This window comes from Lathamus discolor, chromosome 3, assembly GCF_037157495.1.
Source record: "Lathamus discolor isolate bLatDis1 chromosome 3, bLatDis1.hap1, whole genome shotgun sequence".
Lineage (NCBI taxonomy): Eukaryota > Metazoa > Chordata > Aves > Psittaciformes > Psittacidae > Lathamus > Lathamus discolor.
The window spans coordinates 94,151,039-94,174,176 of record NC_088886.1 but is presented as its reverse complement, the minus strand read 5'-3'; the positions used below and the strand labels follow the sequence as shown (position 1 = coordinate 94,174,176).

The 23,138-nt window shown below is 45.8% G+C and overlaps 1 protein-coding gene across 1 annotated transcript; it reads left to right on the top strand.

Moving 5' to 3' along the window:
* Window positions 1–15,581: 15,581 nt before the first annotated feature.
* On the top strand, window positions 15,582–22,929 carry COMTD1 (catechol-O-methyltransferase domain containing 1). The gene is made up of 7 exons (XM_065670682.1): window positions 15,582–15,743; window positions 17,016–17,146; window positions 18,234–18,339; window positions 19,134–19,252; window positions 19,518–19,572; window positions 21,631–21,764; window positions 22,531–22,929. The coding sequence occupies exons 1-7, from the start codon at window positions 15,662–15,664 to the stop codon at window positions 22,681–22,683; spliced, it is 780 nt and encodes a 259-aa protein (XP_065526754.1). The 5' UTR covers window positions 15,582–15,661; the 3' UTR covers window positions 22,684–22,929.
* Window positions 22,930–23,138: the final 209 nt, after the last annotated feature.

The window sequence follows — 23,138 nt, the reverse complement described above, 5'->3', positions numbered from 1 at the left end:
AAATGTGTTACCTAAAGGAAAACAGAAGTGAAGGATGACTTGCAGGAAAGCAAATCATCCTTTGGCTTTGCTCAAGTTCAATGTGCTTTAGAGAACGAAACAGAACAATATGTGGCATCATTCTGCAACAGCACCAGCAAGCAGGAATCTTTGCCAGGGACTCAAAAACATCCTACATGTGTTCAGTCAAATGTTTTATGTGCATTAATGACTAACAGAAGCTCTTGGTATCTTCTGAGTGGAGCTCCAGAGGATACCCAAATACTTCCAAATTCCCCCACTCCATCAGGGACTGTCCATAAAGAACAGACCCGCTGTCATCTTTGTGCTTTAAGGAGGAAATAAGTATGACTGTACAGATTAAAGCCAGGCTTTCAAGCACGGCAAGTATTTGGGTCTGGAAATTTATTTTAGCACCAGGTGAGTAGCTCGAGAGAGGACGCCTTCAACACCGGAGCAGGGGAGAGATCAGCACCCAGGAGCCTCACCTCAGAGCGGCCAGAGCTACCGAGGGAGCCTCGAGTCCTCGACAGGACCTGCCCAGGAGCCGGCAGCTCCGCGGACGCGAGCCGGGACTCACAGGGGGCGGAGCCAGGAGCAGCGGCACCAGCCCTGAGGGGGTAAAAACCTGACCCAGGGAGCGCGGCGAGGCAGTTCGCGTGGGCAGGCGAGTGGGATGGTGAGTACCCGCCGCATGGGCAGGGCCCGCTCTGGGAGCTCTGCTCTGGCTGCCCCGGCGGTGCCAGCGTAGGCACCCAGACAGAGCCGATGGGAGGGGAGGCTGCAGTGCAGAGCTTGGAGTGTAGAGCGTGCCTGCACTGGGCTTGTGAGGGAAAGGAGCACGACGGGCAGGGCTGCACTCGGTGCTCCCTGGTGGAGGTCCTCCTGCAGCAGGGGCTGAGCTGCGGGATGCTATTAGCGGGCTGCAAGATGTCAGGGTAGCTGAGAGGAAGCGGGGCTGTTTGCTCCAGCCCCGAACTGTGCAGGGGCCTCAAGCTTCCCCTCCAGCTCATGAAGGAAAGAAGGAGGCCACCAACCCGGGAAATTGGGAATTGGTGACAAAGAAAAATAACAAAAGAAGGAGGAAAAGGACAACTAAAGGCAAGGGGCTTCCTCCTAAATCTGTTGTCCCCACGCAGAACCGCTTTGCTGTCCTGCAGGAGACTAACAAGGAAACGCACTTGCACCACAAACAGCCGGATTATGCACGGGTTAAGATCTCCACTGGTGCTACAAAGAAAAAGCAGTGGGTTGTAGTAATAGGGGACTCTACTTTGAAAGGGACGGAAGCACTCTTCTGTCGGCCTGACCCCGTCTCGAGGGAGGTGTGCTGTCTACCAGGGGCATGGATCAGAGATGTTACAGAGGGGCTGCCTGCTCTAGTAAGTTCCATGGACTATTACCCGCTCCTGGTGATCCATGTGGGTGCTAGGGATATAGATAGTAGTAGACTGGGGACCATAAAGAAAGACTACAGAGCCCTGGGAGAGGTGGTTAGGGGCTCCGGTGCTCAGACAGTCTTTTCATCAATTCTCCAGGACACAGGGGAGGACCAAGAAAAAGCTAGGAGGATTGGCCAGGTCAATAGATGGTTAAAAGGGTGGTGTCACAGTCAGGGGTTTGGGTGTCTTGAACATAGGACTGAAGTTAGTAGGCCAGGTCTACTGGGGGCTGGTGGAGCTTCTCTGGTAAAGAAGGGGAAGAACCGTTTTGGTAGGAGGCTTGCCAGACTGGTCAAGGAGGCTTTAAACTAGATGTGTTGGGGGAGGGGGGCATCATTCCATCCCAACACACCCAGTCAGTTGCCAGCACCTATAACAAATGCTCGGAACAATGTAGATATATTCCAGCTGCTCCAGCCAACGAGCCGGCTTCAATTGGAGCTCGTCTCAGATGCCTCTATACAAACGCCTGTAGCATGGGGAACAAACAAGAGGAATTAGAGATGTGTGCACATCTATGGGGGTATGATATAATAGGCATCACAGAAACATGGTGGGATGGCTCCTATGACTGGAGTGTTGGAATGGAAGGTTACAGGCTCTTTAGAAAAGACAGGCCTGGCAGGCGGGGAGGGGGAGTTGCCCTTCATGTTAGGGATAGGCTGGAGAGTATGGAACTCTGTCTGGGGACAGGTGAGCAGTTTACAGAGAGTTTGTGGGTCAGGGTTAAGGGGAAAACAGCTGTGGGAGACATTACTGTGGGGATCTGTTACAGGCCGCCTGATCAAGGAGAACCAGTGGATGAAGCACTCTACAGACAGATAGGAAAAGCCTCACGCTCGCAGGCCCTTGTTCTCATGGGGGATTTCAACCACCCTGACATCTGTTGGAACGATGGCACTGCACAGCACAAGCAATCCAGGAGGCTCCTTGATTGTGTGGAAGACAACTTCCTTCTGCAAGTAATAGAGGAGCCGACAAGGAGAGGTGCCATGCTTGACCTTGTGCTTGTTGAGAATGTGGTACTCCAGGGCAGCCTTGGATGTAGTGATCACAAGATGGTTGAATTTGAGATCCCCAGGACAGTGAGAAGAGCGTGCAGCAAGCTCACTGCCCTGGACTTCAATAGAGCAGACTTTGGCCTCTTCAGGAGCCTGCTTAGTAAGGTTCCATGGGATATAGCCCTGGAGGGCAGGGGGGCCCAAGACTGTTGGTTGATATTCAAGGATCACCTGCTACAAGCTCAGGAGTGCTGCATCCCAACTAGAAGGAAGTGCGGCAGGAGGGCCAGGAGACCTCCTTGGATGGATAAGGAGCTGCTGAGGAAAATTCAAAGGAAAAAAGAGGCTTATAAAAAATGGAAGCAAGGACAGGCGGCCTGGGTAGAGTACAAGGATGTTGTCCGGGAAGCTAGGGACCAGATTAGGAAGGCTAAGGCCCAGTTAGAATTAAACCTAGCCAGGGATGTTAAGGATAACAGGAAGGGATTCTACAGGTACGTAGCAAACAAAAAACAGACTAGGGACAAAATAGGCCCCCTGAGGAAGCTTTCGGGAGAACTGGCTACACAGGATTTGGAGAAGGCTGAGGTTCTGAATGACTTCTTCGCCTCGGTCTTCACTGGCAAAGGCTCTGACTGCACCACCCAGTTCTTAGAAGGTAGATGCAGGGACTGTGAGAACGAAGACCTTGGGCCCACTGTAGGAGAGGATCTGGTTCGAGACCATCTTCAAAATCTGAACGCGCACAAGTCCGTGGGACCTGATGGAATCCATCCGCGGGTCCTGAAGGAGCTGGCAAATGAAGTTGCTAAGCCACTGGCCATCGTATTTGAAAAGTCATGGCAGTCAGGTGAAGTTCCCAACGACTGGAAAAAGGGAAATATAACCCCCATTTTCAAGAAGGGGAAAATGGAAGACCCGGGGAATTACAGACCAGTCAGTCTCACCTCTATGCCTGGTAAAATCTTGGAGCACATTCTCCTGGAAGCCATGCTAAGGCACATGAAAAACAACAAGGTGCTTGGTGACAGCCAGCATGGCTTCACTAAGGGGAAATCCTGCCTGACCAATTTGGTGGCCTTCTATGATGAGGCTACAGAATTGATGGATAAGGGTAAAGCAGTTGATGTCATCTACCTGGACTTGTGCAAAGCGTTTGACACTGTCCCACACGACATCCTTCTCTCTAAATTGGAGAGATATCAATTTGATGGATGGACCACTCGGTGGATAAAGAACTGGCTGGACGGCCTCACACAAAGAGTTGTGGTCAATGGCTCGATGTCCAGCTGGAGACCGGTAACGAGTGGTGTCCCTCAGGGATCGGTGTTGGGACTGGTCTTGTTTAACATCTTCATCGCTGACATTGACAGTGGGATTGAGTGCGCCCTCAGCAAGTTTGCCGATGACACCAAGCTGTGTGGTTCGGTTGATACGCTGGAGGGAAGGGATGCCATCCAGAGGAACCTTGACACACTTGTGAGGTGGGCTGATGCCAGCCTTATGAAGTTCAACCACGACAAGTGCAAGGTCCTACACCAGGGTCGGAGCAATCCCAGGCACAGCTACAGACTGGGCAAAGAAGAGATTCAGAGCAGCCCTGCAGAGAAGGACTTGGGGGTGCTGCTCGATGAGAAAATGAACATGAGCCGGCTTCAGTGTGCGCTCGCAGCCCAGAAAGCCAACCGTATCCTGGGCTGCATCAAAAGGAGTGTGACCAGCAGGTCGAAGGAGGTGATCCTGCCCCTCTACTCTGCTCTTGTGAGACCTCACCTGGAGTATTGTGTGCAGTTCTGGTGTCCTCAACATAAAAAGGACCTGGAAACTGTTGGAACAAGTCCAGAGGAGGGCCACGAGGATGGTCAGGGCACTGGAGCACCTCCCGTACGAAGACAGGCTGAGGAAGTTGGGGCTGTTCAGCCTGGAGAAGAGAAGGCTGTGTGGGGACCTAATAGCAGCCTTCCAGTATCTGAAGGGGGCCTATGGGGATGCTGGGGAGGGACTCCTTATCAGGGACTACCCAAGGGGTAATGGGTTAAAACTTAAACAGGGGAAGTTTAGATTGGATATAAGGAGGAAATTCTTTCCTGTTAGGGTGGTGAGGCACTGGAATCGGTTGCTCAGGGAGGTTGCGAGCGCTCCATCCCTGGCGGTGTTCAAGGCCAGGTTGGACGAGGCCTTGTGTGGGATGGTTTAGTGTGAGGTGTCCCTGTCCATGGCAGGGGGGGTGGAACTAGATGATCTTGAGGTCCTTTCCAACCCTAACTATTCTATGATTCTATGATACTGCTTCTAAAGACATGCCAATACAAAACCCATGGAAAAGGTAAGGAACTGCGAAGGAGCAGTCAGCCCTATGTTTACTAGGATTGTTATGGGGACACACCACATCCACCTGCAATGCCGTTGGTCTTTAAGTCCAAGCTAATTGTACAATAAACACCAAGTCCACATTTTCTGCCTTATTTTAGGTATACAAAAACTCTGTAGGCGCATAAACATCAAGAAGCTAAACACTAGACTAAACACTGCAACTAGACTGGAAGAGTTACTAAACCCCATTTGGTCAGAAAAATGGTCTCTGCCTTGGAACCAGTCAAACAGCTTTGGTTTTCCAAAAGGCATTTCATCAAGAAGGTGTATGGCACACAGTGATTACCTATGTTCTCAAAAGCAGTAAGACAGAATGATCAGCTGCATACCTATCCTCCTCCTGGCCTAACTCCCAAGCACTCTGGCATTTTCCACTGTTGCTTACATGAATTAGAAGACAAAGGCAAACTGCATTAAGGTTTCTGCCAGTTGGGTATCACTTTGGGTTTAAAGGACCACAGCCTAGAATTCAGTTACAACAGTTACCATTCACAACATGCTACAAATACCCCATTAGGAAACATAACAACTCTCTAACTGCAGAGCTGCTCTGTGCTGTGAAATATGTCAGCAAGGCTTTGCCAGGCTACAACGGTGTTAAATACTCTGCATGGCCTTGAAATCCAAAATGATCACGCCACCAAGTCTGAATGGCCTCTCACATACGTTTGCTTGATGAAAAAATGAAGATGACTCAATTTCTTCTTTCTGTTTTTTTTTGTTTTGTTACCTCCCCTCCCCCCCCCTTTTTTTTTTTCCTTTTTGGTTGGTTTTGGTTCATTTAAAAAAAAAATAAATACATCAAAATAGTGTGTTCTCTGCTCTGTATCACTAGCTTCTGTCCTTATAACACAGCACATGTGAAAAAAAAGCAAATAAAGGCAGCTTCTCTTCTATGATGCGATGGGACCAGAACTTCAATTTACCTTCTCCAAGTTACCCATTACCTCTGAAGCCTCATTCAGGTAAACTTTGTCTTTCCTTGAGGGAAGAACAATTACAGTAACAAGCAGCTACTGACTCAATTGCCTCATTACAGCTGCTCCCATTTTCACAAGAGACTACACTGTTTCAAGTACTCCTTTGCCTAGCAGAATCTTTACTGACATCACGCAGGTATAGTGTAATTTATTTCAGATACAGGAGATCAAGAGAGAGCAAAAATAAAGCTCCCAGTGAAGAGCACCGCATGATTGCCTTTCCCCTCTATGGCAAAATGTCGCAACTTCAAGAACAAAAAGGCGTCAGAAACTGTCCTTAACACAATGGATTAGGAGGGTGAAGAAAAAAGAGGGGCAGTAAGGGGAAAGGGAGACACTAAAAAACTAGCAATTCTACAGCTGTACTCGTTACACAAACAGATACAAAGAACAAGGTGCTACCTGCAAAAGGAAAGTGCAACAGGGAACAAAAGGTGCAAAGGACCACAGGAAACAGGAGGTGCAAAGGAAAGACTGCAAAGTAAATTTCTCCCAGACATCTCTTCAAAGAGCATGGCAAATTCAGGAATGGATTCCATAGCAATTGTGCAATGTAACAAGAAAGAGCCAACTGTTGTCCAGAGATATTTATGGTGCTTTATACAGGGAGGCTATTATCCCCTGGAACAGACTACAGAAGAATCATTTTGCTGCTTCACAGGTCCAAGGCTCTAAAAATCTCTGTGTTACACTTAGGAGAGTAAAAGTGAAGTACACAGAAGTGATCAAAGGAGAACAGGCTGGTTTTATAGCCTGCAGGAGAAACAACTGATCATATATTATTCCTATGACAAACAACTGAGAAAGTAATTGAGAGCCTAGCAGAAACCAATGTTGTTACCTCAGCATTATTGATTTTAGGCAGACATCTTAATCTAACACATGACAAAACTTTTGTCATTGCAGTAAGATACAGCTTTCAAGGAAAAATGACATTTATAAAGACAGTTGATAAGTTCAGTTAGACATTCGTATGAAGTCATGCCCAGGCTATAACGAAATGGAAAGAAAGGGACTTCTGAAACACAAAATAATGAGAAAGTTCAACTAAAGAGTGAAAACATGATTCAAGAATAAAGCAGAACGATATTCATATAAAGGAAGCAGTAAATAACTATAAGAATAAGGCTTCCTTAGGATTTTATCAAAAGGATGACTGGCACTTAGAAATTCACCATTGACTTCATTCAGGTGTGGCCTGGCCTGGCCTGGCCTGGCCTGGCCTGGCCTCGCCCAGCCCAGCCCAGCCCAGCCTAGCCTAGCCTAGCCCAGCCTGGGTTAGATTAGCCTGGGTTAAATTAGCCTAGCCTACCCTGGGTTAGATTAGCCTAGCCTGGGTAACATTAGCCTAGCCTAGCCTGGGTTAGATTAGCCTATCCTTGCCTAGCCTGGGTTAGAGTATCCTAGACTGGGTTAGATTAGCCGAGCCTATCCTAACCTAGCCTAGCCCAGCCCAGCCCAGCCCAGCCTGGGTTAGCCTAGCCTGGGTTAGCCTAGCCTAGCCTAGTTTAGCCTGGGTTACCCTGGCCTAGTCCAGCCATGCCAGATTAACCCGGGACACATTAACCCAGGTCATATTAACCCGGGTCAGATTAGCCCGGGTAAGATTAGCCCGGGTTCAACTAGGATAGATTAGCCTGGGCTATCCTAGCCCGCGTTATAGTAGCCTGGATTAGCTGAGCCAAGCCTAGCCTAATCTAGCCTGGGTTAGCCTAGACTAGTGTAGACTAGCCTGGGTTAGCCTAGACTAGTGTAGCCTAGCCTGGGTTAGTTTAGATTACTAGTGTACTGGGTTAGCCTTGGTTAGATTAGATTAGCCTAGCCTGGGTTACATCAGCCTGGGTTAGATTAGCCTGGGATAAATTAGATAAATTAGCCTGGATTAGAGTCGCTAGGTTACTTTAGCCTAGCTCTGCCACGGTTAGATTAGCCTGAGTTAGATCAGATAGGATCAGCCAAGCCTAGCCATGCCAGATTATCCCGGGTCAAATTATCCTGGGTCAGATTAACCCGGGTTAGCCTAGCCTTGGTTAGCCTAGCCTAGCTATCCTAGCCTGCGTTAGGGTAGCCTGGATTAGCCTAGCTGAGCCGAGCCTAGACTAGCCTATCCTAGACTAGTGTAGCCTAGCCTGGGTTAGCCTGGGTTAGAATAGCCTAGCCTCAGTTAACCTGGGTTAGCCTAGCCTAGACTAATCTAGCCTAATCTAGCCTAGACTAATCTAGCCTGGAATACCCTAATTCAACCCAGCACAGCCCAGCACAGCACAGCCCAGCACAGCCCAGCCCAGCCTAGGTTCAATTAGCCTAGCCCGGGTTAGATTAGCCTGGGTAAGCCTAGCCTTGGTTAGCCTAGCCTAGCCTGCATTAGCCTAGTCTACTAATCTAGCCTGGGTTAGCCTAGCCTGGAATACCCTAGCCCAGCCCAGCACAGCCCAACCCAACCCAGCACACCACAGCCCAGCCTCGATTAGATTAGTCTGAGTTAGATCAGCCTAGCCATGCCAGATTATCCCGGGTCAGATTATCCCGGGTCAGATTATCCCGGGTCAAATTATCCCGGGTCAGATTATCCCGGGTCAGATTATCCCGGGTCAGATTATCCCGGGTCAAATTATCCCGGGTCAAATTATCCCGGGTCAGATTATCCCGGGTCAGATTATCCCGGGTCAGATTATCCCGGGTCAAATTATCCCGGGTCAGATTATCCCGGGTCAAATTATCCCGGGTCAGATTATCCCGGGTCAGATTATCCCGGGTCAGATTATCCCGGGTCAGATTATCCCGGGTCAAATTATCCCGGGTCAGATTATCCCGGGTCAGATTATCCCGGGTCAAATTATCCCGGGTCAGATTATCCCGGGTCAGATTATCCCGGGTCAGATTATCCCGGGTCAGATTATCCCGGGTCAAATTATCCCGGGTCAGATTATCCCGGGTCAGATTATCCCGGGTCAGATTAGCCCGGGTCAGATTAGCCCGGGTCAGATTATCCCGGGTCAGATTATCCCGGGTCAAATTATCCCGGGTCAAATTATCCCGGGTCAGATTATCCCGGGTCAGATTATCCCGGGTCAGATTATCCCGGGTCAGATTATCCCGGGTCAGATTAGCCCGGGTCAGATTAGCCCGGGTCAGATTAGCCCGGGTCAGATTAGCCTAGCTATCCTAGCCTGCATTAGGGTAGCCTGGATTAGCCTAGCTGAGCCAAGCCTAGCCTAATCTAGCCTGGGTTAGCCTAGACTAGTGTAGCCTAGCCTGGGTTAGCCGGGTTAGCCTAGCCTAGCCTGCATTAGCCTAGCCTACCCTAGCCTAATCTAGCCTGGGCTAGCCTAGCCTGGAATACCCTAGCCCAACACAGCCCAACACAGCCCAGCCCAACACAGCCCAGCACAGCCTAGGTTCAATTACCCTAGCCCAGGTTAGATCATCCTGGGTTAGCCTAGCCTTGGTTAGCCTAGCCTGCATTATCTTAGCCTACCCTAGACTAATCTAGCCTGAGTTAGCCTAGCCTGGAATACCCTAGCCCAACCCAGCCCAACCCAACCCAGCCCAGCCTAGGTTCAATTAGCCTAGCCCGGGTTAGATTAGCCTGGGTTAGCCTAGCCTTGGTTAGCCTAGCCTAGCCTGCATTAGCCTAGTCTACCCTAGACTAATCTAGCCTGGGCTAGCCTAGCCTGGAATACCCTAGCCCAACCCAGCACAGCCCAGCCCAACCCAGCATAGCACAGCCCAGCACAGCCTAGGTTCAATTACCCTAGCCTGGGATAGATTAGCCTAGCCCGGGTTAGATCATCCTGGGTTAGCCTAGCCTTGGTTAGCCTAGCCTAGTTTGCATTAGCCTAGCCTACCCTAGACTAATCTAGCCTGAGTTAGCCTAGCCTGGAATACCCTAGCCCAACCCAGCCCAACCCAACCCAGCCCAGCCCAGCCCAGCACAGCCCAGCCTAGGTTCAATTAGCCTAGCCCGGGTTAGATTAGCCTGGGTTAGCCTAGCCTAGCCTGGGCTATCCTAGCCTGTGTTAGAGTAGCCTGGATTAGCCTAGCCCAGTTCAGCCCAGCACAGCACAGCCCAGCACAGCACAGCCCAACCCAGCACAGCCCAGCACATCATAGCCCAGCACAGCCCAGTCTAGCCCAGTTTAGCCCAGCCCAGCCCAGCTTAGCCTAGCCTAGCTTTACCGGGGTTAGCCTAGCCTAGGCGAGCCAAGCTGAGCCTAGCCTAATCAGGCTGTCTCCAGCAGAGATACTTTACCTGGTAAATTTGATGGAGTTTCTTCATATTAGGAAACCACAGCTGACTTATATTCCCCCCCTGCTCTTCCCAACTAACTGTCTACTAGTACTTCCTGATTTTAAGTCCTAAACTGAATAGCCTGGCATGGTTTTCACATGGTTGTGACAAATTTTCAGTTGTGTAATAACAATCCAACCTAAAGCTCCCTAGGAACCAGGTCTACCCTGGTGATCATTCATCATTCTTTAATATTCTTGGGGCAGATTATCTAAGAACATCCCAGTCCTGCACCTGCTGCCATGCTGTTGCTTTAGTTTTGCTTTTTGCACTAGGAACTCTAGGAGAGTTGCCCTTCAGCTTAATGCAAGGAGAAAACCACTGGGCTTCCAAAACTAGCCTTCATTTTTGGCATCTGGTGTAAAACAAATCCAGTCTGCTGGCCTTTCACACTGATTTCTTCAGATGTCAGATGAGGCAAAAGTTAATGGTATGGGAGAGCCTCGTTAGTGAGGTGTCACAGCTGTGGCTGATTTGTTCACCACTTCTTTCATTTTATTTTGCATATCAGAGTGATAAGGAGCAAAATTTGTCATGTTTTGTTTATGCACTATGCAGTTTAAGGCTCAAGTGCAACAATATCTTGAAAATTACAGTAGGCTGTGTATGTAAAGCAGAATGCTCCACTCAGGTTGTACCCATTTCCATCACATGGGGACCATTTGCAGGAGCAAAATAGTACAAAGCTTTATTCTTCAGTAGCAAGCACCCATTGCATCACTGTGTGTGCAATTGCTGGGCCACAGCCTGGAAGGAGATAATTCAGAACAGTCTGCCGCCTGTTTTGAGAAACTCAATGTGCTTCCAAACCACATCCTTCAGTGGCAAACTCTCTTTGTCAGATGAACTGCTTCTATCATTTTATCTGTCAAGCTGAGCCACTGAACAAGCTATTTCACTGGGTCTCCCACAGTTAAGCTCAGTTTGAGTTTTACAGTCCTTGATACTTGTGGGATATTTTCATAGAAGCCATTAACTTACTTTGCACTAGGAATTATGCTGCTTGGCAGGGGCTATCTCTCCTCACGATACCTGCATGTCCAAAGCTGTACCTAGTCTTGTAATGAGATGGCAAAAAGTAGTCATATATATTCAAAATGTTGGCCTGTAAGCCACTAAGGCCTGAAAATATTTACCAATATGTCAAAATGCTTCTAGCTGAAAACTGTTTCTAAACCATTCGCTGTTTGCAAGTTTAATGGCTTAAGGCTTATGGGCTCATGAATCACCAGCTTTCTTAGCAGAAATGTTGATACCTTAGCCTTGAAATAGATGTGAAGGTACCACAGCCTTTACAAGCTGTTATCGAAAGACATATTTTAAAAGCTCCCACTGAAGACTGAATGTGATAGAAGCAGCTGAGCAGGAAGAAAGTAACCGAACCAACTTACCTGAAGTCATTGTTCATGTCTGCGTTCCATTTTAGTGATTACCCTCCAGCTGGACAATGAATCATATGAAAGGAAGCTTTGATACTTACAGTTTGACTGATAAAAAATCCAGATGACTTTAGAAGCAATGATGAAACTATTTGTCTTATTTCAAATTACTGAATTCAACTATCAGAAGAAAATTTGAGAGACAAATTTCATTTATCACAGATTTAAAAAAAAAAAAAAAAAAATTGTGCCATTCTTACAATCCCAGGATTTTCAGTTGAGAAGACGTATGAACATTCACAGCAAAAAATTGCTGCAACAGATACATGTGGAATGAGTATCTCTAAGTTCAAGGTGGTTATACCAGTAAATGGCAAACACTGCATTACAGAACTGTAAAATGAAATGTTAAGTGTACACTATAGTAGAGAGATAACAGGGATGGAACAGACAAATACAATAGCAAAACCAACTGGAAATAAAATGGAATCTCAATTGTGAATAAAAAAGTAATAATTCTATATGGAGTTTAAAATACTTTAAAATACTCTAACATCAAGTGATTTCTCCAGATTTTGCAAAGGGATATACACTGTGGAGTATAAAATTATTAAATATGTACACTTCATCTACAATGCCTGAGATAGATGAATGAACATGTAAATGTGGTAAGTAAATTCTGTTTCAGTTTTAATCAAAGAGATTACAAAACCCATTAAAATCACATAAATACAATAAAATTCTTACAGGTTTGTTTATCTGTGAATAGCTTAAAAGGTATGGGAATTCATAGCTTCCTGTTTTTTCTAACTGGCCCCATCCATACACATCTTCATGAACCATGTCGATGTGGGTAACTTGCTGATCTGCTTTGCCAGTCCCATTTCTACATTGTCTACAGAGCTAAATGACACCAAGGTGGTTGGTGGGTAACATTTCCATATACAAAACACTCCTGGGAGGAAGGTTTCACCAGAACTGCAGACTATTGCAGGTATCAATTACCTAGTGTTGTGGTTTAACCCCCACCAGCAGCTAAGCTTCACAGTCACTCACTTGCTCTCCCCCAGTTGGATGAGGGAGAAAATCAGAAAAGTGAAAAATCCCCTGGGTTGGGATAAACACAATTTAATAAGTAAAGCAAAAACCACATGTGGCTGCAAAGCAAAACAAGGAATTGATTCACACATCAGCAGGCAGGTATTCAGCCATCTTCAGGAAAACCGTGGTCCCTCACACACAACGGTTACCCAGGAAGAAAAATGCCATTGCTTCCAATGTATCCCCCATTTATACATGGAGCATGACATTCTATGGGATGGAATATCCTTTTGGAGATTCAGGTCAGCTGTTGTAGTTATGTTTCCTCCCAGCTTCTTGTGTATCTCCTCACTGGCAGAGCATGGGAAAAAAAGAGAAGTCCTTGACTTAGAGTAAGCACTACTTAGCAACAATTGAAACATCAGTGTGTTATCAGCATTATTCTCATACTAAATTCAAAACACAGTACTGTACTAACAAGAAAATTCACTTTATCTCAGCCAAAACCAGGACACACAGTGATTGTGAAGCAGTGGATACATTACCAATATGAATAAAGTGAGGATTTGCACACACTGAGGTCAGCTACTGACTAGCCAGTCTGAATCCTGTCTGTCCTACTCTTTATGTTTCACAAAAGCAATCATGTTCTGGCTCCAGACTGAAGATGCTGCCAAAGCCCTCCTACCCTTTCAAGAATGCTGTTCCAGGGAAAAAGCACTTTCAGGCACAGCAAATATACCTACTGACTATAACACTGGGAACAATCCTGATCTCCTGTGAAGTCTGTGCAACCGGAACAACCTTACAGATATAGGGAGCAGTGGGGTTTGTATCCATGTCCACTTCACACTCAGTTTTCATCTCAAGGTAGCCTTCACCTTAGCCAGCACAAGTATTAGGCAGAAAGCTACCAAAATATTTAAGTGCTCAGGTAACCACAGCTGTCATTAATCGGATTCCTCAAAGTTTCCTATTCAGTAATACTATCAGAGCTATGTAAAATGAAAACTGAAATGAAGCAGCTGGCCCTTTTCAATTTGGTTGCAAGACTTTAGTTCTTTTATGACTCTAAGAAAGTATTTCATCTTAACTCACATACCAGTTGTCTAAAGGAAACAATGCACTGTCCAATACACTGAGACAGTAAAACACCCCCTGACTCTGCCACCCCAGCTAAGCTATTACTGCATAAGAACTTGTGGGGCAGGGGGTTCAGAGACTGTCCAGTATGTCAGCAATTCTATTCACCAGTTCTCTTGGAGATTGCAGAAACTTGAAGTTTCCAGGGAGCTTCACGTGAGGCAGCACATCGAGTTGAGAGTAGAGAGGAAAACACAGCACTGGAAGCTCACAAATTTAGTGTTCCATGAAAAACCATGTCCCACAGTCACTCTCCTTCCTGCTGCAGTTGTAGAGAATAATCACTAGATGGAGTCGCGCAGTCACAAATCTGATTTACGGCCGCTGGAAGAGTTTGCTGTCTCCCGCAGTTCGGTTCGGCCTAAAACTGACACATCGCAGCACTTCCTGATAACTCATCCTCTGAAAGATGGGATGAAATGTTTTCATATAAAAAAAGCGAGATGTACACAGAGAAAGTGATGAGATACTGAACAAGAGAAAAAGAAACCGACAACGCTCACAGCTTTCAAAATCAAATAAATTTTATAAGTGAACTGAAAGATATTTTATCTGCCAAGACAGATCAGATAACTTTCTTTGTTCTGCAAGTCAGAAAGCACAGTAAACTCCTTAGTGCTTGACATGATTAGCTGCTGCAAAAGAAAGACAAAAGCTCTGAGCTCAAGTCTTTGCAAATAAAGTCTAACACACACTAAAAATACAGTGATAGACAAAACCATATCTCATAAATGCCCCAGCGAAATAGTTAATCCTGCACTTAAGGTGTGCTTAAAAAAGAAAGAATGTTTTTCTGCTAACTGCTTTGACACTTGATATTTTTGCTACCATAGGACCATAGTTGAAAAGTTATCACCCTAACCCACTGGCACACAATTCACCTGCCTTTCTAGAGATTAACTATTTGCCAGAAGGGAGTTTTCACCTGCTTTCATCCTATATCTGTTGAGGCCAAGTTGCAACCCACTCCGCGTCTGCATATTCCTGGTCTTTGTGCAACACTGCTAATTTCATCTCTTGTAGAGAGACAAAATGATAGATCTTCACATCTTGCTTGTGTTTTGCAAAGTACAGATATTGCCAGCACTCCACAAAATGAAAACCAAAACCCTGACCCACACCAAAAGGCACTGCAGGAGCCTTTCAGTGTGGATCTATGTAATGCGACAAAAGAAACAGAAAATTTCTTTTAGCCTCCTTCCTAAGAAAAGAAAATGGCATAGTCACTATTGGTTTATGTATCAGCTCCCTCAATGACAGATCAGACCAGGGAGGAGATTCCTAAACAGCCTGGCTCTCAGTGGCAAAGGCACTGCTGCACGTCACCTGGAAGGTGTTGCAAAAGGGGGCTGTAACAGCGGCAGAGTCCCATTCCCCCTCTCGTGGAAGATCTTCCTTAATCCCTTTCACTTGGAAATTCACAGTTCTTTTGCTCACAGAACTGAACCCCCCCAGTCTTACATGCTTTTGGTAATGAATCTGCTGACACCTCAGCTGCAAATCCCAGCTGTGCTAGGGAGGGAGGGAGCAGGTTTTCCAGGCTGGCTGGAGGACAAGGCTCTCACAAGGACGTTTCTGTGAAAAGTTCCTCCATCAGAGCCCACTGCTAGCTCTCACAAAACTTGGGACGGTTTTGAAAAGAAGTCTGCAGCAAAGGCATACCGGAGCCTCCGGGGGGTGCTGGCACAAGCCCCAGCCGCTGCTTCTGTCACCTCACACGCCGCTACAGAACATGCCAGCAGGAGGAGGACCACCTCCCGCGGGATGCCCGCCCTCCCACCAGCAAGGCCCAGCACCGGGCACCCCGGCGGGTAGCTCCGGCCACATGCAGCACCGCCAACACCTCCCTGCCGGGAAGCAGCAGCAGCCTGGGGCCGCCCCACGGCGCGCCGCACCATATGCCGCCCGGCCCGGCCCCTCCCCTCCCGCTGCCTCGTCCCGCCCCGCCTCACTCCCGCGTGTGACCGGGCCGCGCCGCTCCCGTCCCGTCCCGTCCCGTCTCGGCCCCGAAATGCCCCTTTTCAGCGTGCCCAAAGAAGTGGCCGTGGGGACGGCGATGCTGGGGGTCGCCTTCGCCACGGGGATGCTCGCAGGTAAGCGGCACCCACGCACCCCTCCACGCACACGGGGGCTGCGTCCTCCTTGTGTCCCCACCGGGGAACGGAAGGGACCGTGGTGTCCCGGCAGCATCCCTTCCCCTTGGCGGACCGGGACTCCACTGCGCTGCGGTGGTAGGTACGGCGGTGCTCTCAGAGCCAGAGCCTCTCCTGTAACCCAGGTTCTGCCGCTTGGGGGCCGAGGCTACGGGCCCAGCAGAAGGGAGGGGAGGACACGCTCCCAGCCCTGCCCCAGCCGGCATTTATCTGACCAGAGGCCGAAACCGCCGTGGTGGTGTCCTGATCACAGCTTTCTCTTCTGTTAGCAGTTTCACTTTCACTGCGCGGGGTCAAGGGAAGAGTGCACCCACCATCAGGCAGGGGGCGGAGGCTGGTGTTGCAACGCAGCCGCTTGGGTACTTACCCTTTGACTTCAGGCAAATTGTTGAAACAATCTACACCTCGGGGTGATCGTCTGTAAAATAGAGCCACTAACAAAACAAAATAAAAATCTCGAAATAATAGTGCTCTTCAATCGCAAGCAACTATCAGGAGGTGTGGAACTGAGATTTTTTTTGTCAGGATTTGGTTGGGTTTGTTGGTTTTTGCTTTTTGGTTTTTTGTTATTTCTGTAAAATATTTGCCCCATTTGGTAAAAGAAGCATTGGGCATCAAAGCTGTGATCAGTTCTGTATCTAAGTAGACAAGCAGTCGTCCTCAAGTTTCAGCTTTCAGCACTTACTTCCTTTGCAAGCTGCTAAACCAGCCATTGAGCAATGCCGTATTTCCCCTGGCAAAAAGGACAGGAAGGATTCGGGAGAACACAAGACTTGAGAAAATGCATCAGCTGACTGCCCTAAAGACCAGCAGCCTCTATCAGCTGCAAAACAAGGTCCCCGGAGTAAGAAACTAGTGTGCCTCATTCATGCGTCTCTCCTTACACTTGCCTTTTGAGTTTTGATGTGGTTACTTGTGCTGTAAGAACATGACAGCTCATAACCTTCACATCAGCCACTGATGTACAGTACCACAGCACTCAATTCTTTCCCTTTCAGCCTTTGCAGACTTGGGCTGGACATCTTAGAGGTTAAAAAGAATTATATATCCCATTGAGCTGTCCACTATGTTGCATTTTCTTTTTCACTGGACTTTTCAGAGCAAAGAACTCTTTATCCTTTAGTGATACTTGAGTGTTTGCATTATTTAAGCAGGCAATAACTGAAAAAGATAAATAACTGAAAAAGATAAATGTTTATTTGTTTCTTGTAGGCAAAAAATACTCTTTAATTTTTGGGACACCCAAATCACCCAGGAGTATTATTGGGAAAAACAGCCCTATCTGGCAATACATGCTGGATCACTCTTTGCGGGAACATCCAATTCTAAAGAAGCTGCGACTGGTCAGTATTTTATGCGCCAAGACAGCTTTCTGTTTCATATTGTTACTGTTCCACCTAGGGCTTTTTAGTACTGGATCAGACTTCATCCTGAACTGCTGGACTCTGTGTGACACTCCCTCCTCCATCTTATTTGTGTACATACTAGATTTTGGTTTGAACTGGTAATAGCCAGATTCTTCAATGTTCAGGCTATATAACTGAGTATCTAATAATATTACCACACATTTTAGACATGCATTTTTTTCAGCCATGGCTCCCAAGCCCATGTGTTTGAACAGTGCTTGATTTTGACCTGGACAGATGACTTCTGTTCATTTCAGCTGGCACGTAAGGAAACTGTAGCTCAGAGAGGCGACACTGGAGCAGGCTCCACTATCAGAGCTCAGAACAGACCTCGTGACTCAGGACTGAGTCATTTCAAGTAAGACAAACTACTGCTTTATAAAACCAATTAAATACCAAGTACTGGAGCTGGCTGATTTGAGTGAGCCCTAGAGGAAGAAAGGAAGTGGGCGGACTGTTCAGCTGTCATGGCACAGCCCTGCTTCCCCCTCCTCAATGCCAGGGGCCCTCCCACACTGGCACAGGTACCACTTCTCCAGCTCTGTGCTGTATAGCCAGAACCATGTGATCTGAGCTTTGGCAACAGACTTTAACCTATCAGTTTATAAAACAATCCTACATGTCTTGGAGGAATAAGGACATAAAGTACAAAGCTTATAGTTAATTAAATAAAGTGCATCTGTTTATGTAAATTCACAAAAATAAATGACTTTAACAGTCAAGGCTCCTCTACGGTTCTTCATCAGCTGTTACTATTGCAGAGTTTGCTACAGTCACAGTAACTCAGGGGCATATTACTGCTTTGAATGATAAGCCACTGTTTGCAACATATACCGCCCACCCTTCTTAGTTCCTGTTAAATTAAAACCAAATTCTGGCTTGCAGACAGAGCAAAAAGCCATCTAAAATGAGAAAGGCAGGAGAATCTGTTTTTCCTGGTTTTTCTCTGTGTATTTTCACTAGGACATTGTTTTCGAAGTTACGGGGGGTTTTGCTGATGTGTTATTTTTTCCCCCCTTTCTAGCTCACTGCTGATCATCCGTGGGGTAGAATGATGGTGTCCTGTGACCAGGCACAGTTTATGGCAAATTTGGTCAAACTCATTAAAGCCAAGAAAGTTATTGAAATAGGTAAGAGTCTCACTTTGTTCTCTTTATAGTAGAATAAAGCTCCTGGCTGTGCTTAAATACAGCTGTGTTTACGTAAGTATCTAAATATAGGAAAGCACTGCATACCTGTCTCAGCAAACAGGTGGGCAAACCACAGTGTGAAAAGTAGCATCAGATTTGCACTTGCTTGCCACTTTTTGCACTCAGCAATTCCGGCATCAACATGGATGTCTTGTCAACTCTGAGGCAACCTGGAAAAATAAGATCAAGAGATCACCTGGGTCTCCAGCAGCTGCAGCACAGGGTGCATTCTTTCCTTCCTGTGTCAGTTTCTTGCCAGAAGGAAATGTTTTGCTGCACAGGCCCTGCATCCAATCCACTTTGCTCGATGCACCTATATCAGCAGGATGTCACAAAGCCAGACTGATGCTGAGCAGCCAAGTGTGGGTTCTCACCATCCTCATTCTTGACCTGCTTATTACCTGGCTATTATGGTTATTTTGCTGCTGGTCCAGTCCCTTGGCTCAGGATTTAGCCCCACTTTTAACTAAGGGTTCTCCTTACGATGCAGGGTCAGACTTTGCACTGCGTGTCCAGGAGACTTTTGGAAAAAGCCACCATGAAGGTTTGCTAAAATACTGGTTCAAAAAACAACAATGACAAAGTTGAAGTAGCAATTCCTCCCAACCCACCATTACATTAAAAATGAAGGGGAAAGCCTTCTGTGTCCAGTAACAAATTACCATCCTTGCCTCCTTTGGGGGTTTTACTCTATTATTTATGCTAAATGTTCATGACTCCTGTGATTTTCCTAGGTGTTTTCACCGGTTATAATACCTTGAATATGGCACTTGTCCTGCCAGATAACGGCAGAGTTGTTGCCTGTGAGATAAATGAGGACTATGTCAAAATTGGAAAGCCACTGTGGAAGGAGGTATGCAGCATCTCTTCTGTTACTCATTTGCGACAGGTGTATTTGCATGTCAAGGGATTCTGGTATCTTAGACTTGCATATCCATTAGAAGCATTCCTATCATTAAAGGAAGCTGAGACACTTCAACTTGGCAAGATGAATGAGTGATGTCTGGAACCTAGAAATAACAGGGAAAATATCTGAACACCAGTCACTCTTGGGGTGCAACCTAGTGACATGGGTTTTCTTGACTGCTTTCATTAACTCTTTGTTCTTTTCATTCCAGGCAGGAGTAGAGCATAAAATTGACCTACGGATTAAGCCAGCAATTCAAACACTTGGTAAGTAACCTAGAATACTTCTGATTTTTCCTTTTCCTAGGAATAGAAGATGAATATAATACTGATGAAATGTAAAGCCAAATATACTTGTGGATGTGATCCGTTTGCTAACAGTAAGAAGGCTTCTCTTACATGAAAAAAAATAAATGAATACATAAATCAGAAAACTTCACAGCTTCAGAAGTTCATAGTTTTCCTACATGCTAGCAGAGAGGAGGAAAACGCTTGCCCTATGTAGTGGGCTATACTGGTCAGTCACCTGCCCTGTCCATCACCTTGTTTAATCTATAAAGTACAATTGTCAGCTGCTTCTGGGAAAGCTGATTTACACAGATTAATTAGACAAAGCCCAATTTCTCTTATCCATTGTCCATTCTAAGCAAGTAGTCCTTTGTTATAGACAGGAAGAGTTTCCTGAAAGGGCTGAGGTGCAGAAAAAACACAAGCTGTTGTAAAACTTAATGTATAACATTTGAATTGTGTCCAGAAGAGTTCAAATTTAGGAACTGACAATAGCATGCAAGGCCATTAGAAAGATGATTACTTTTATCTTTCAAGAAAATAAGATGTAGGGCAGAGGGAATACTAATAAATATTCTGAAAATGCAAGAAATTTGCTAGGAATGGAAGAGGTAGAAGAAATTTTCCAGGAAAGGTGTTTGATGGATCCAGATCCATCAATAACCTTGTATTATTTCCAAATTCATCCATTCTTTCACAAGAGGCAAATAAGCAGTCTGCTAGGACGCACTGCTGCCCTTGAAGTCCGATGGAGAGCTTTGTCAAGGCAATGCTTCAGCCAAAAAGATCCTCTGTTGACAGAGGATAAGGGTAGGGCCTGGTGAGAGAAGATGCCAAGAACCTTAGGAAAGCAGCAGTCAGCTGCTCCACAAGTGGTGATTTGGAGTTCTCAGTCAACAAGTCATTTTCTGAGAACTTAAAAGCAAATTCCACTTGCCTTGGCCAACAGAAGGACTACTTACAGCAATCTTTTGCTGTGATAAAGATCTATGATCATGTTCATATGTTCATGACCTGTTGTCATGGTTTAAGCCCAGTTGGCAACTCAGAACCACGCAGCCGCTCGCTCACTTCCCCCCCCCCCCCCCCCCCCTTCCTCCATCCCTCTTCCTGGAGGGATGGGGAGGAAAATCAAAACAATGTACCTCCCACAGGTTGAGATAAGAGCAGTCCAGTAACTAAGGTATAACACAAACCACTACTGCTACCACCAATAATAATGATAAGGGAAATGACAAAGGAAGAGAATACAACCGCTCACCACCCACCGACTGATACCCAGCCAGACCGAGCAGGGATCTCACCCTTCCAGGTAACTGCCCCCAGTTTATATAGTGGCCATGACGTGCTGTGGTATGGAATACCTCTTTGGCTAGTTTGGGTCAGGTGTCCTGTCTCTGCTTCCTCCCAGCTTCCCCTCCTCCCTGGCAGAGCATGAGACTCACAAAGCCCTTGGTCAGAGTAGACATTACTGAGCAGCAACTAAAAACATCGGTGTTATCAGCGCTGTTCCCAGGCTGAAAGTCAAAACCACAGCACTGCACCAGCTACTAAGAAGGAGAAAAATGACTGCTACTGCTAAACCCAGGACACCTGTATCATGGTACTTGATAAGCAATGAGGGATTAGCATTTAGGACTTGTTCATAAATGTACGAAAAATCCTAATCCATTTAGGAAAATGGCTCTCTTCAATCAGCTCAAAAAAAAATATCTGAAGGTGTAGAGCGTGTCCGGTTTCAAACTGTTTGCCTTGTTTTTACTGCACCTTTCAGCAGCCCTAACTGTATGTTGCAGGTTTAGAACTATTCAATGAACTTCTAAGTAGGCAGAACTCAGTAACTGAGTGTTTTATGGCATACATCATGTCTAGATTGGTTTCTGTGGGATAGGCTTTTCTGGTAATTAGCTGTAGAGGAATAAACTGCCTGGTCAAGGTACCAAAAACATTATTAAATGAGAACTTTAACACAAATGAATGACTTCCTCCTACACAGCATTAACCAGGGTGTAATGACTCATTTTATTGCTCATCTAGATGAACTGTTGGCCAGTGGAGAAGCGGAAACCTTTGACTTTGCTTTCATTGATGCGGATAAAGAAAGCTACAATGAGTACTATGAAAAATGTTTGCGCCTCATAAAAAAAGGCGGAATAATAGCTATTGATAATGTAAGTACTGGGGTTGTAGTGATAGTAGCACAGGGCATTAGGGCTTCTGCCTCTGGGAAAGAAACAAAGTCACAGTGGGATTTCAGTAATGTCATTTCTGACCTGCAACTTCATTGCCAATTGCAGTGTTTGTTCCACGTTATACAACAGAGGCTTTAAAATTCAACATGAATTCCTAAAGTAAGCTATATGGAACACTAATATAAGCAAAAAATAAAACTCTTTAAAAGAAAGGACTAATGTGCTAAATACATGTTAGTACATAAACAGCCTGTGATAGCAGAAACCTATCAATTTTTTTTTTAATATATTATAGAATATATTCATAGTATTTATATTTATATTACAAATATATTTGTCTCATTTGTCTTATAGTACATTTTCTACTATATATAGTACTTACACAAGATCAAAGGTAGCACTTGCAATCAGTAACTACTAATAAGTTACCAATTAATAATTTTTACTAGAAAGGAAGAGCGATGTTAAACTTGAAGCACCTTCAGGGTTATGGTGGCAGCTGAATAGGGGCTTTTAAAAACACCTATTGTTTAAACACATCTTTTTCATTTAGGCTTCTAATTTGTAGCAGAAGTATGATTAACCAGATCTGTGGACTCCCAATCCCACTTGCTTATGAGAACTACATTTGAGACTAGAAATCTTAAACACAATAAATACTGATTTCTGGAAAATAAGCAGGACCTTTGTGGCCCACGGAACACACTGGGACAAATTAGGTGCATGACATGTCTTTTTTCAATAGGTCCTATGGAATGGAAAGGTGCTAAACCCAAGAAAGGATGACTTGGCAGCCCAGAGCATCCACCACCTCAATGAAAAGCTTCTCAGAGATGCACGAATCAACATCAGCATGATCCCAATGGGGGATGGAGTCGCTTTAGCATTCAAGTTGTAACTGAAGGAAGCCCAGCAAATGGGAAACAAAAAGCAGCAGCAAATAATATGGAAAAATGCAGGCAGCATCATAAATGATCATTTAACCTGTAACTCCACTGGGTATCATAGTCTGGGAAAGTAGCCTTTAGGAGCAGCAGGATCCTAAACAGCTAAGTTGAGAAGAGTGATTTATTTTGAGATCCACTACGATTTCTTATTCTAATTGCAATAAAGCAAATAAAGTTATGTGAAGTTGCCTTTGTAAGACAGTGGTTGAAAATATCTTGCTCTGTAGAATGAGAGTTCCCAGCAAGTCAATACAACAAAGTAGTTTTCTGTCCTAAAATAGGCTATTGAGTAGCAGAATAATCAGTCCTACTATCAAAAGGAAGTGGAGTTTGCTAATATTAATAGCTGTTATTAAAAAAAGGGATTTTAAAGAAATGTACATGACATCAGGAAGATTGTGAGCCT

What these genes read in the sequence shown, in the direction of transcription:
- COMTD1 (XM_065670682.1), top strand. Translation starts at nt 15,662, where the DNA reads ATGCCCCTTTTCAGCGTGCCCAAAGAAGTGGCCGTGGGGACGGCGATG. An exon ending in GCCAGCAATTCAAACACTTG is followed by an intron (nt 19,573 to 21,630) that starts GTAAGTAACCTA and finishes TTGCTCATCTAG; the next exon opens with ATGAACTGTTGGCCAGTGGA. An exon ending in GAATAATAGCTATTGATAAT is followed by an intron (nt 21,765 to 22,530) that starts GTAAGTACTGGG and finishes TTTTTTCAATAG; the next exon opens with GTCCTATGGAATGGAAAGGT.